The 14,930-nt window shown below is 34.5% G+C and overlaps 1 protein-coding gene across 13 annotated transcripts in view; it reads left to right on the top strand.

The window, feature by feature from the left end:
- LOC135834981 (multiple PDZ domain protein-like) overlaps nucleotides 1-14,930 on the top strand; it is a 382,459-nt gene that overhangs the window by 235,895 nt on the left and 131,634 nt on the right. For all 13 annotated transcript variants that reach the window (XM_065348995.1, XM_065349003.1, XM_065349002.1 and 10 more), the window contains one exon: nucleotides 8,147-8,241. In XM_065348995.1, coding sequence (XP_065205067.1) covers nucleotides 8,147-8,241 — 95 coding nt within the window. The remainder of the gene's footprint in view (nucleotides 1-8,146; nucleotides 8,242-14,930) is intronic.

The following is a 14,930-nucleotide window of genomic DNA, read 5'->3' as shown; positions in this document are numbered from 1 at the left end:
TCAACATATATTTACACGAATACAAAATATGTACATTGAAATATAAAAATATAAAATTGCATAATGGGAACGAAAATGTAATATTCTCGGGTTAGAATACCGGAGATTCAAATATAAAGTCATCAGAGCTTTTTGATTTACTTTACAAAAGTGTATACAATCTCAATACGGTAGTCCCCGCTTAATGGAATCGGTTTGGGCCGAGGTACTTTCAATTCTATTAATCAGGATATTCTAATAAGCGGTCCAAAAAAAAACAAGGGATCAGCGGGGTCCGCTGATCCAAGATATAGTTTTTGCGATTGCGTTTTGTGTTTCTTTTCATGAGAAATCGTAATTTATTCAACTCAGCTAGTGAGTAAAAGTGATTTTCGACGAATTTTGAGGTGTATTGTGAATTGTCCGAGCGAAACGAGGGAAATAAACCTCAAAATTCGTCGAAAATCACTTTTACTCCCTGGTTGAATATATTCAAAATATGTATTATAATACTTACATCATGAGAAGGGAATTTTTTGTTTTCAACTTCGCCGTTTTGTATCATTGTCGTTTGGCCAGTTTGGCAATGGCAATCGGCATATGTAAAAAGAGGGACCTTTACAAATTGCTAAAATTTAATAAAAGAAATAAGAAATAACTTTGACAACAATTCTGTGTTTCAACTTTCATTGTGTTATTTCATTTAAACTACACAAAAATATGAAAATGTAATTTATTTCAGTTTATAAATTCAGTCTCGCAATCGGTTTCTACGAATACTAATCGTTGATTGGTTGTATAGAAACGCTATTCTCTGATTGGTTATATTTTCAAATACTGTACGCTAATTGGCTATTGGCTTTCGGCAATAAGTTTAAAATTCACGATTTTCATGGAGTCTGAATCGGACGAAAAGTGAAAACAATATAGTTTTTCGCGACCAGCGCAAAAACTATAAAAAACGCAGAAAAAATTTTGAAATACAAATATGTATCCTGTATCTTTGCTCATATAACTTCATACCACGAAAATCCTTCTCGTATTTGGGCTTTCCCCTGGTCATAAATAAGCTTGGACTTCCTTCAGCATTATTTCCATCATTTTCCCAAACAAATTTTCAATTTCTATACTTGTACTTATTTATTAGAATCGAGTTGGGACCAGGTATGTTTCATTCTATAAATCAGAGAAATCTGAAGGATAAAAACACACAAAATTCCAAATTCTGTTGAAATTTCATCACTTTTTGATGTGTTTAGGAGTCGATTTCAAGGCACATTTTGTTTTTTAATATGTTTTGAACACTTTTTTGGACAATTTTTATAAAATTTTATGAAAATTTCATCATGTTTTTTGCCAATGTTCACTCAGTGTTTTTATGCCATTTTAACATGTTTGAAACATATCTTTTTCATCCACTTTTTGTTAAATTTTGTCGAATTTCCATGATTTTCTCCAAGTTTTGAAGAATAATCAATTCTATTAACCAAACTCAATGTCCTTTTGCACTACAATAAGCAATTCAATTTACATGTAAGAAGATGCAAGCGTTCTGTCCCAACCCATTTCAATTCCATTATCCAAATTATTCTACTAACTGCGACTACATTTAGCAGGGACTACTGTAGTTTGAAGAATTACCTGTAATAACCTAATAACTGTGAAAATAAACAATTACAATGTTGACGCGAATTTGTTCATTTATTTCTACACTTTCCCTAATTCAAGAATTATCGAGCAAATGAAGAGTGATATTCCAAAACTCGCTTTATCCATTTTTATCAAAGTTGGGTTCTCAGCAGTACCTGGTAGATGAAGTATTAACTCACATTCCTACATCATCAACCTACCAAAATGAGGTGTTAAACTCACCTAAATAGCCAATTCACTAAAAATTTTAAAAAAAATAATGTTCCAAAACGCGCTTTGTCCATTTTTATTGAAATTTTTTCAGCAGTATTTAATGGATGAAATGTATACCTACACTCCTACATCATAAATCCACCCAAATAAAGTGCTAAACTCGTCTAAAAAGCCAATTTACCCGTTTAAAGGGAAACTGTTTTTCCTCTTTCCTGAAAAGTTGTGAAAATGGACAAAGCGAGTTTTGGAATATCACTCTTCAAATGATCTAAACAATTGATGACATCAATCCAGATTGTTCTCGCAAAAATGACAATCTCAGGTTTGGCAAAGCCTTCAATAATACAAGTATATCAGCCAATTGCTGCTCAGTTCAAACATGCTGAATGCCAATCTTGTTTACACAAATTTGGTCATAGGTGAAGAAGTACTTCCTTTGGATGTGCTTCATTCTGCTATGGAATTTGACATTCTCTGCAATCCTAATGGCGTTTTCATTATGCACCAATAACACATACAGGAACATCAGACAGACTGATTAATTCTCAAAATAATCTCGATATCCAGATGGTATCCTTTGATGCTTTGTTAGCGGCAATCAATTTGGTTTCACAGCAATAGTCAGCTACCAACTACTGTCGTTTACTGATCCAGGAGATTGCCTTGTCAGCATACCTACTTGATCAGAACGCCGATTGTTGATTGATATGTAGTAGGACAGCAAGCAAAATCTGATTCGCTATAACATTTTAGCTGTTTGACAGTCAGATCAAATTTATACACCAACTTAAAATTGATTGTACTGTTCAAGTAACAAATCACACGGTGTTTCAAACAGCTAACATCTTTGGGTGTTGGATTTTCCAGCGATCTTGATAATATGCCAACTGTGTATGAAATATCAAATCAAGTACAGTGGAAATTGCTTACAGCAAGATTGAATGGACCAGACATTTTACTCGTTGTATCCGGTCTCTCATACTAAAAGGTTTTGCATTTATAACAAGTATCTTGTAATAACTAGATAATATTATAAAGAGCTTCTCATTATAAATGATACTTGTATAACACGTGTAGCAAAAAAATTGTCAATTTTACTACTATTTTTGACTTATCAAATTGTTTGGAAACAGTTTCAAATTGTTTTGAGCAGTTCTAGAGCTTCCAGCAGCTTTTTAGAAAGTTCTGTTTTTCAAAAAATGCCACAAAATCTGTGTGAATTTCAAAATGTTACCAAATTAAACTATAAAACTGAAATTTGGGATTTAACGAATGTTTTCTGCATGAACACTCGTTATAAGCGGAAGAAAAAACAATAAAACGAACCAAATTTCAAGAATTTCATCTTGTACTATCCGGATTCCTCCTTATAAATGAGCTCGTTCTAACAGGTACCATATTGTACATGTTTAAATGGCGTTGTGCTTGGGACCGAGCATTTTGCTCGTTGTATCTGAAATCTCATACTAACCAATCTCATTATAAGCAATTTCCACTGTACCTTTGGCAACATACAGCAGCGTGCCAACTGCTGATTGGTAGGGAAAATCAGATGTTTTCTCGAAATCTGATTTTGTAGATCTTTTGACCATCAGAGTATCTACTGACTTACAGCTAGCCATTCCAAATCGCGTTGTGATTTTCTTGATGTAAAGAGATTGATCCAAGGAAATATCTCCGTTTGATGATTGAGATATTCAAATACCAAGGAACTGGTCAGCTGTCTTTGATAAGATTTTAAATTTGGACTGTAACGCGTTGATAAATAAAAGTCAAGGATTTTGGAATTTTGTAATTTTCACGCAAAATCCCTGGAATTTTGAAAAAACGATTAATTGCGAATTTTGGATAAGGGCCTGTGATGAAAGGAAAACATCATTTTTTACTTCTCAAAGTACGAATTTCCGAAAGCTTTTGCCTTCGCTTTGCTCGGAGTTGTTTTTTTTCCAGGGCAAGATGAAAATTTCTAGATAATAAAAATCAAGTTTTAAACCAAAAAATACACTACTCACAAAAAAAAAACATCATTTTTATATTAGGCATCTGGAAATAAAAATTAAAAAAAAAACTCTTGTTCTTGCTTCGCTGGGGCTAATTTGTTTCTCATTTTAGAATAAACAAATTTCACATATTTTGAGGCCTCCAAAAATCCAAAAAAGAATGGAGGAATTTTCATAAGGCATAATATGAATATTGTATCAGATTGGCAAAATTATTGATGTTTTTCTACCACATCAATCCACAAATTTTCATTCGACAGCACGCCCCTCTCAAAAATCTGGAAATAGCTTCTACTTTAGAAAGGCTCTATACCAGTTGCGCTTTTTCCCCTATTTTTTCGATTTTTTTTTGGTCAGTTGCGCTTTTCAGTAGAAGCAATAATTTTTACCCACTTGCGTTTTTCGGTTGTTTAAAATTCCGAATGTGTTCCCAAAATTGAAAGAATTGAAAGATACAAACTGATGAACGAACGAACGAATTATTTTTATTACATACCTAACATACCTAATCCGTCTGATCTCACCAAGGGGAGCATTTTTTTTATTATACTCTCGTAGGTACTGTCTACCTACATACACGGTAATGGGGTATTATAACAGAATCTAACTACCCGCAATTTTTGCAATTTTTTTTTTTTTGAAAATGTAAAATTGCCAGAAATGTGGTGAGGGAACTGAATTTTTGCGGTTCCCTCAATTTTGAGGAAAATACTCAGGTAGTTAGATATTGTGATGCTAACCATTGGTACGCGTCACAATATCTAACTACCTTACTTTTTTTGCTTTAAATCGCGGGAGGATGTGTACGGTTATTCTCCTTAATGACGAGGAACATTCTCGTGATGTTACGAATGCCAAAACAACGAGTCGAGGCTTTTTTTTTACATACCTATTATAATTTTGGGGAATATTCGAGCAGAGTGTCAACACTAGGTTTGAAGCAATTTATTGCATTTCTTACGTGTTTTTTGATGTAAACTAGTAGAAAATGAGGAACAGAGACGAATATAATGTGAATAGCTGTTACCTGTGATCAATCAAAGAAAAAATTGAGGTAGTTACATACTGTTCTATGCACCATGGTTATCTATCATAATATCTAACTACCTTGATTCATACGTGAATATTCAATATATGTACTGGAAAAATGAATCTAATTACGCTGTATTTCAGCATTACGTGATTAATTATACTTTTATTCATTTTTTTTTTGAAGAAATACTGAGTAAAACTATGAATTGATGTCAAGTTCACGTTTGCTCGTGAGAATTTCGAGGGATATCGGTCACGGGGAGGCTGCGGAGGCGCTGAGACCATCTCCTTACATCCACACGGAGAGGACTGACACATATGAACTCTGTTCATAACCAAAAATATCAGAAATTTCGAATAATGAGGCTAAAATTTGAGAAAAGCGACCTTAAAGAGGTGCGCCCCCAGCCTTCCCGTGCCCGGCGCCCCCCGTATTTCCCCCGAGCGAACGGGGGGGGCGCCGGGCACGGGAAGGCTGGGGGCGCGCCGGTGGACCGGTGCTATCTCCTTACATCTAGACAGACCTATATGAACTCTGTTCAAGTATTCATGACCAAAAAAAATTCAGGAATTTGAGACAATGTGACTGAACGGGTAGAAGAGATGCGCCGCGCCGCGCGGCGCGCGCCCGCAGCCCCCCCGCGACCGGCGCCCCCCGAAATTCCCCCTCGCTTCGCTCGGGGGAATTTCGTGGGGCGCCGGTCGCGGGGGGGCTGCGGGCGCGCCGGGACCATCGCCTTGCATCTGCACCATCCCTACACACACATATGTATTAAGCTTTGTTTATAGCAAAAAATGAGGTAGTTAGATTCTATGATGGTCACCCCATGGCATTTGGAACAGTATCTAACTACTTCAAGTTTGCTTTTAAAAAGCATTGGTAACTGCAGCTATAGAATGTTATACTTTGTATTTTATGGCATATTTTTGCTCCTTGCTCAAGAAAACAAAAAAAAAAGGAATAAAACATGAATTCATGCAACACATTACCTACAGATTTTTTTCATTATTTTTCAAAAAAAAAGCCTCGATTCGTTGTTTTGGCATTCGTAACATCACGAGAATGTTCCTCTTCTGCACAGTAATCCAATATCACCGCCATAAAAGAACGACTTTGCACAAACATACTCGTACTATCAAAATTTCCAAACTTTGAGAACCCCTGAAATTGGTTTTTAAGAAGCGCAAGTGGTATTTAAAGAAGCAGGCTTGGAAAAGCGCAACTGGTCAAAATAAATTGAAGGAAAAGCGCAAGTGGAAATCACCGTTTAGGAATAGGACCCAACGTGATATTTATTCTTAGTTCTGCCAGTCAAAATTTCTCTCCATGTTTGGTTTTTCATTCGGCATTTTTATACCCAATTCACCTTCCTCCCTCCCTCCCTCCACCTCCAAGGAAATTTGGAGTGCAACGCCACTACTTGCATGTTAAAATTTTTTTTTAATTATCGAAGTTTAGCTGTTTTTTATATCCGAAGCAGTATCCAGTTCAAAGATAAAGTTAAATTACCTCCCCCTCCCCCCCCCGAAACTCTTTTTAATCAAAGTATGGGGTAAGTATAGAAAATCGGAAAAAAATTCCTGAAAATTGATCTGGAAAACCTGGAAAAGTCAGGGAAAATGACTTGCCAAAAATAATAAATAGTCCAAAAAACCTTCAAATCATTGAAAAAAAAATTATTTTTGATGAAATTAAAAAATATGTACTCACTTTGTATGCAAATTTTCTTCCAATTGGATTTAAAAAAAAAATTTCCTTATGAAAAATTAGACTCTATTAGTGGTTTTTTGTGTGAGGGATGGAGGGGGGGGGGGTTCTAGTGGGAAGCGTTCTGAAAATTTGGTTGAAAAAAGGTACCTAGTGAAAAAGTAGTGATTTTTTTCAACAAAAAAATCCGTTAGATACCATGAAAAGTTTTGAACATTTTTTTCGGTTCAAGTGGTCTTGTGGTTTTTTAATGTCTTTAATGGGAGGGGGGGTCGTTTTATTTTATTAACATGTGACCTTGCCGGCTCGAGCTCAAATTTTTCAAAATTTGAATGATGTATTTCAATTTTTTGTTAGAAATTTTTATTTTCAATTCAGGTAGTCACTTGCATATTATGATCGCTTTTATGCCATTAGAAAAGTTCAAAGTTCATTTTTTCCAAATCCAAGAACGTCGATCGACTCCCTTCACTATCAAAATCCATTTCTCTTCCCTCCACTTATCCGCGAAATTGAAAACTTCTCGTACCATGAAACCATGAAACTACGAAAATTTATTCGAATTATTTCTCAAAAACTTTCATTCCATTCTTGCGTAAAGGAACGATGAAAGTGGAAAAGAATCGACTGAAATATTAAATTCCTTATTATAAGGTACTAAAAATTTAATATTTCGCTTATTTCCATTTCATTTCGTGTGTTTTTTCTCTTCTCATCCGTACACCTACCTACACCTGGCGATATCGATAATCAAATATTCCGATACTTTGGCCTTTTCCATAATTCCAATTGTATAGCTATAATGCCATGCCCCTTTGAAAAATATAGAAAATACTCGCGTGACTCGAAACTTTCTTTCCACCAAAAAAAAAAGAAGAGTGAAAACTTTTATCTCTTAATACCTGCCTATACCATTTGTGTTACTCGAACTTATATACGAATTTTATATAAAATTCAGCTCTGTTGGAAATTTCCATTAGACGAGTTCTTTACTCAGCTCATGGTCGATACTTTGGTATCGCAAAGTGCATTCGTTAGTCACACTTACGAGATAAATTTAACTCCGAGATAACGAAATGAAATCTTGAAAATTTTATCGTCGCGAAAATTTACTCGTAACTTGGTAGGTAAGGTAGGTATCTGCTTCTGTACGACCAAGTCCAATTTACTATGGCAGCGGTATGTTTACCTTGACAGTGTTGCCGCACATAGTACCCTAGAAATGCTCGCAGAAGGTCACTTCGTATAGTATTTCGAATGGTTTATCCGCGCTTCTCTTCTTCTCCTCCTTGTCTCTGTCTCTCTCTCTCTACGAATACGCCTACATATGTGTGTGTGTGTGTGTGTTTGAGAAACAACAACAATTTTCCGAAGTTGACTTCAGCCTGTTTTTTTGAACCATGGGTTGTGTTTGATGGAAGATTTTTCGTTCAGGGATTATTTTCAATTGGTTTAAAAGAACTGAATTTGGAGGGTATTGGACATTGATTATAATTAGATTTAGATTTCGATATATCGATTAAATGGCTCGTTATAACGATTATTTTTGTACATTATTTGACAGATTAACGGGATCGTATTACAAGGAAGATGTCATTTGAACGCATCAGCTATAATCAAAGGCTTACCGGGACCAGTTTTCAAGATCATTATATTCAGGTAAGAATTTCGCATACTTACACGTACCTAATACCTATATGTATAGATAGGTAAACTGTCTCGTATTCCAATCGCCAATTTTAATGGAGAAAAAAAAAACTACCTAGACTGGGAGAACCTTATCACAGTATCACTGTTGGGAATAATAGTCGAAGAAGGTCGCACTACAGATGTATCATATCGATCGAAAATATTATAATATCGAACCGGTACATTCGGAACGTTTTCCGCATCTCGAGTTCTTCTAATCGTCGATCGTCTTTCTCCCATTTTTTTTTTCTACTACATTTTATATTATAAGTGTAAACCGGTTTGTGTAAAAATATTCGCGATGAAAATCCATCGCATCCCCGAAGAAGATGAGCACGAATTATGTAATTTAGTCGTTTAATGATTAGCGAATAAGTTCGGTGCTTGGTGTGGTTTTCTTTTCGTGGACGCGAATCCGAATCTATATGAGCAGTTCTTTTTACATGTTGTGTTTATTCCGGTAAGATGATTTAAAACTGCATATTATTAGAACTTTTCCAGCATATGGATGTTTGTTTGTGTAAACAACTAATTATTTTTCGTAATCCTCTACGGTGATTTATTTCTCACTCGTAAAGGATACGATATCTTTCTCATCGTATTTTATATATAGTGTTGACTTTTACCCCACATTCCACAGTTAACTAGAGTATTAAGTTAGGGGCCCGAAACCACACCAGTGGTGGGTTTTTTTCGGTGTGTAATTCCAACTCGTCTCTATTTACTTAAGTATACTATTTTTTGGTGTTGTAATTTAAACGCCACGTCGACGCAACGAATTATAATTAGCCGGAGCAAATTTATTCACTAACTCGCTAAAGACGAGATTAGCGATGGTCTTTCACCGAAACGAGCGCAAAAAAATGAACGAATATTTAATTAAATTTTACACCTCATTTACTTTTCTACCTTCTCTCTAAACCTTTTTTTTTTCTCCTTTACCCTACTTAAGTATCGTTTAGGTGGTATATTTTTGCAAATTATACCACCGTCTTTCGATACTCACAGTACACATAGTTTCTATAATAGGTATAACGAAAGGCTACGAGTATTTCAGCGCCATGACGATGGCTATGTTCATTCGTATGAAAAAAAAATTCTAGTTTAACTTTCGCTCAGTTCCGCGTGCCTACTTTTTATACTGCTTTTGTTGTATTGCAAAAAAAAAAAATATCGATTTTTTTACTTCAACCTTTACCTTTACTTAGAGACTTTTAATATTTACTTTTCAACTTTTCGCGACCGAGACAAGCGGACCAGGAAAATGTGCCTTTTTGCTGAAAAAGAAAAAAACCTGGTTATTATTTAAAAGAAAGGGATGAAAAAGAGCTGAAATGTTACACGGTTTATGGTAATAAAACTCCGTAAATTAAGCGAAGCTTTTCGCTTTGTTTAAAAATGTTCAGTCAAAATAGTATGTATTTTTTTTTCTAAAAAAAAATTAAATCTTTACAACGTGGTTGTGAGCTTTTGGTTGAAAAATGATCGAATCTCTCGAGAGTATTTTCTGGTGGTTGGGTAGACCTACAATTTGATATTGTGTGAAAATTTTTCATAGGCACCTCTCCCTCCCGCGAATATTGTTCAAAAATTCTCAAAAATTGAGAAGTTTTCGAATTATAAAAACTTCGATAATTGTATTTTCAAAGTTATTGAAAATCTAATTTTTTCAAACTGCTGTCCTCGTCGAAAAGATTCTGAAAGTGTAGTGATTCTCAAAATCTGAACAACATTAATTACCTACAGTAGAATTAGGTCAACCAAAGTTTGATATGAAATTTGTGACTGAACCATTCATTGAATTTTTTTAGAATTTTCGAAATTACCAGAATTATGAACGTTTGGATTTATTATTTATTCGATTCATTTTTCTCTATGTTGTGCTTCTGACTCATCATGGGGTGACTTTGCAAAAAATTCATTAAAAATTGAATTTCTTAGGAACGGCTGAACCAATTCTGATCAAATTTGAAATTTCATAATTAGGCTCCAGTCGGACATTTCGACATCGTCATCTAGTTTCAAAAGCTGAAAGGTAAAAGCTTTCAAGTTTATTGAGTGACAAAATTTTTTTGCGACAATTTTTTAAACTCATTACCTGGAAAACGGCTGAACCGATTTCGATGAAACTTGCAATCTTATAAAGCCTCCACCATTCCTAATGAATCGTTTATTAACAAGTGGATCTGTTTTCAAACGAATTGTTTGTGTATATATATAGATTGCCCCCATACATTACGCAGCCCATGACATTACATTGACTTTTTGCGGACCGATGTTTGGTTTGCACTAGCAAGGACGCGCTTGATTTTTTTCATGTGTTCTCAAAGCAGCTCACTGCTGGGCTATGAAAAGAAAGTATATACTCGATCGGGTTGGAGAAAGACTCATATATTTTAAGCTTGTAATTCAATTTTCAATTTTTAAGGAGGGCTCCCCACTCAAGTGTATGTTTTTTAGATATTCCCCGGACTTTTTCCGCCATCAAAAAAATGTTTTCATTCGCTTCCAGAGAGGTGAGGAACTCGAATAGCTCGTGCATGTAACGCCAAGTTCATAAAATCAGATACTGCAGGTCTTTAATGGTATTCTGCCTCATATACACACTGCGTTGGCTTGTTTCTAATGTCTGTGGCGAGTGAAAACAGAACAGACTTTACCACTTTTCATGTGTATAAATTGATTTGATTTTGAGTGAATTGTTCGTGAGAGCATTGATTTATTTAAGGTAGGTAATCATTCATGAACGAATTGATCAATTCTTCAATTTATGAATCAGTTGGTTCGCGAATGATTCAATTCGTTCGTGAATGATTTACCTAAAATTGAGTAAATGAATCGATTCGTTCGCGAACGAGTCACTCATACAAATCAATTTCGTTCGCAAATGATTCACCAAAAATTATTCAATTCGTTCGTGAATGATTCACCGACCATTAATCAATTCGTTCGCGAATGATCCGCCAAAAATTATTCAATTCGTTCGCGAATGATTCATTAAGAATTGTTCAATTCGTTCGTGAATGATTCATTAAAAATTATTCAGTTCGTTCGTGAATGATTCATCAAAAATCAAGTAAATGAATCGAGTCGTTCGTGAACGAGTCACTTATACAAATCAATTCGTTCGTGAATGATTCACAAACAATTATTCAATTCGTTCGCGAATGATTCATTATAAATTATTAAATTTATTCGTGAATGATTCACCAAAAATTAGGGAAATGAATCGATTTGTTCGCAAACGAGTCACTTGTGCACATCAATTTGTTCGCAAATGATTCACCAAAAATTATTCAATTCGTTCGCGAATGATTTACCAAAAATTATTCAATTCGTTCGCAAAAGATTCATTGAAAATTATTCAATTTGTTCGTGAACGATTCATTAAGAATTGTTCAATTCGTTCGTGAATGATTCACCTAAAATTGAGTAAATAAATCAATTCGTTTGTGAATGAATAATGAATGATTCATTGAAAATTATTCAGTTTGTTCGTGAATGATTCATCTAAAATTAAGTAAATGAATCGAGTCGTTCGTGAACGAGTCACTTATACAAATCAATTCGTTCGTGAATGATTCACAAAAAAATTATTCAATTCGTTCGCGAATGATTCATTATAAATTATTAAATTTATTCGTGAATGACTCACCAAAAATTAGGTAAATGAATCGATTTGTTCGCGAACGAGTCACTTATGCAAATCAATTTGTTCACAAATGATTCACCAAAAATTATTCAATTTGTTCGCAAAAGATTCATTGAAAATTATTCAATTTGTTCGAGAACGATTCACCAAAAATTAAGCAAATGAATCGGGTCGTTCGCGAACGAGTCACGCATACAAATCAATTCGTTCGCAAATAATTCACCAAAAATTATTCAGTTCGTTCGTGAACGAGTCACTTATACGAATCAATTCGTTCGCGAATAATTGTGACTCGTTTGCGAATGATTCACCAAAAATTATTCAATTCGTTTGTGAATGATTCACCAAAAATTGAGTGAATGAATCGATTCGTTCGCGAACGAGTCACTTATACAAATCAATTCGTTCGCAAATGATTCATAAAATATTATTCAATTTGTTCGTGAATGATTCTTCAGAAATTAAGTAAATGAATCGATTCGTTCGCGAACGATGAGTCACTTATATAAATCAATTCGTTCGCAAATGATTCATCAAAAATTATTATATTTGGTCGCGAATGATTCATTAAAAAATATTCAATTCGTTCGTGAATGATTCACCGAAAATTAAGTAAATGAATCGATTCGTTCGCGAATGATTCACCAAAAATTATTTAATTCGGTCGCGAGTGATTCATCTAGAAATCAATCATTTTGTTCAATCGCCAGTCGGTTGTAACTTGTAATGTTTTGAATGATTCGATTCGAATCGATTCACTTCGCTTGAAAACCATTTTTAAATGAAGAAAAATTTGAAAGAAATTGTGATGAAAAAGTGTCAACTACATACATATCTGTGAAATGATGATGAACCGGATAAATTTCAGTCAACATCATTCTAATATAATCTATTCATACCTATTTCAAACAATTTTTTGGACCAAACAAAGAAAATCAAAAGGCTGTACAAAATTTTCAAACCTCCAAATTGATTTTAGGTGATGAATCTTTTTTAAACATCCAAAGATTCGCGCTGTTTTTGCGGAAAAATCAAAATTTGATTAAAATTGCAATAGAAAGCTTGTGATTATTTGGTTTGTATTTACTTTTGACTTTGGATTCTCAAATCGACTGGTGATGGTTTTGAACTTTTTTATGGTCTGCGGCAGATTTCTGGATTTTCCGGTGTTGAAAAGATGACGAATTTAATTTTGACAACCCTTTTTATATAAATACTTGAGAATTTTCCTGAAATTGTGAAGTTTAAAAATTCGTCTGACCGAATGTTGCAAATGAGCTCAAAACCATCACCAATTGATTCGAAGGATCAAAAATCGGTCATAAAATAAATTTCAGCTTTCTATGTACCTCAGTCAGTCTTATAAATTCGTGAAAATTTTCATTAAAAATAGATAGGTATTTGAATTTTTGAAAATTCGCCAATAATTTGAAAAATTAAATTCAACACTTGTACTTAATTCGACTTGGTGGTGTATTTTTGAATGTTCTTTCCATTTTTTTTTTGTGTTCATCAGTCTGAAAAATGTTTTGTCAGTTAGGGTACTTTGCCTCTTTTTCAAGTAAAAAAAAAAAAAAAAACTGCCACATTAATAATTTGCTGCATGTGATGAAAATTTTTCTGTACTTCAATAATTTCTTGCTGCAGGAAAAAGAATTTATTTAGATCTGGTATCAAAAACGTTCGCGATATAGGTGATCCTGATCGATCCTGCATTTAAATTGCCTACTTGTCATTTCGCCTCGGTTGGTTTGAAATAGCTCGAATTTTTTTCTCCGCGTACTACGAGTAGATCTGCTGCTGGAATATACCGATAGCATCGAGGTGTGCTTCACAAACTTAGATGAGTATTACTTTTCCAAATGCATAAATGTCATGCTGTGTATGTTGGTACTGGGTACTGGGTAGGTTTAGTTGTTGTATACTTTGTGACAATGACACGTACTTTCAAACTTTTCTAATTATCGGCTCGTTTCACGTTGGCTAAAACGTGTACGTCTGCATCTTGTAAGTACCTAACATACGCCATCTATGTAAGTTGGCATCAGATACGAAATAGGCTAGCGAGAGGAAAAATCCTTTAGAATGGTCTGTTTCAGTCGAAATTGTACACAATTACACACGATGTACGTGTACTTAGTTACGTCAACCTAAAAATAATAAGAAAAAACGAATAAAATATCTTGGAAAAAAAATCGCGTATCGAGTATCGTACGTAAACGTATGGTGATTGAATGGGAAAAAATAGGGAGACCGCTTCGTTTTCGTATTTTGCAATGACAAGGGTATGGTATAGTTGGCTGTACATGTCTGCACTCCGGAAAATATTTCCTTTTAAATACGTCAAAAGCAAATATTCCGTCTGGCATGTACACGATAAAATATCGCCGATGGAACATCCAACTTATACCATTTCGTGCAGTATAGTCCTCCTATTTGGTGTACAAGTACTTATCGTGATTTCAAACGACGAATATTGAGGAAATTTTTTCCTCCCGGATTGCTCCATCGGTATCCTTTTTTTTTTTGAATTTACTGGAAAAAAGTTCAAGGGTAACTAATAATAATGCTTACCTACTCGACGTTCAAAAAATATTTTTCAACTTTCGAAAGTAAACGTTCTTTAAATTATTAAACAATCCGGATACCTACTTTTACTAATGAAAGTGTGAAAAATCACCGTACTGTTGTGTTTTTCAGATTTTATGAGCCTACTGTGCCCACAAATGTACTTTTTCCATTCGCAGGTGCTGGTTTATTTTCTGTTGTCTTCGTTATTGGATAGGTTATGGCGGTACGGTAGGTACTCGATCGTACATCCTCCATCCTTTTTAGAAAATTTTGTTCTCAATATAGAATGTCTAGCGGTTGTTATTTATGGCGAATATTCGCGTCTTGTGTTTTAATGCGAAAACTTTCACGAAGATGAATCCTCTTCGTCCTTGCTAGGGCTATGTGAAAATACTAGTATAGGGCCTCCGCGCCGATTTCTTCACGTAATTACCTA

This window comes from Planococcus citri, chromosome 2, assembly GCF_950023065.1.
Source record: "Planococcus citri chromosome 2, ihPlaCitr1.1, whole genome shotgun sequence".
NCBI classification, from domain to species: Eukaryota; Metazoa; Arthropoda; class Insecta; order Hemiptera; family Pseudococcidae; genus Planococcus; species Planococcus citri.
This window is presented reverse-complemented; position numbering and strand designations above follow the sequence as displayed.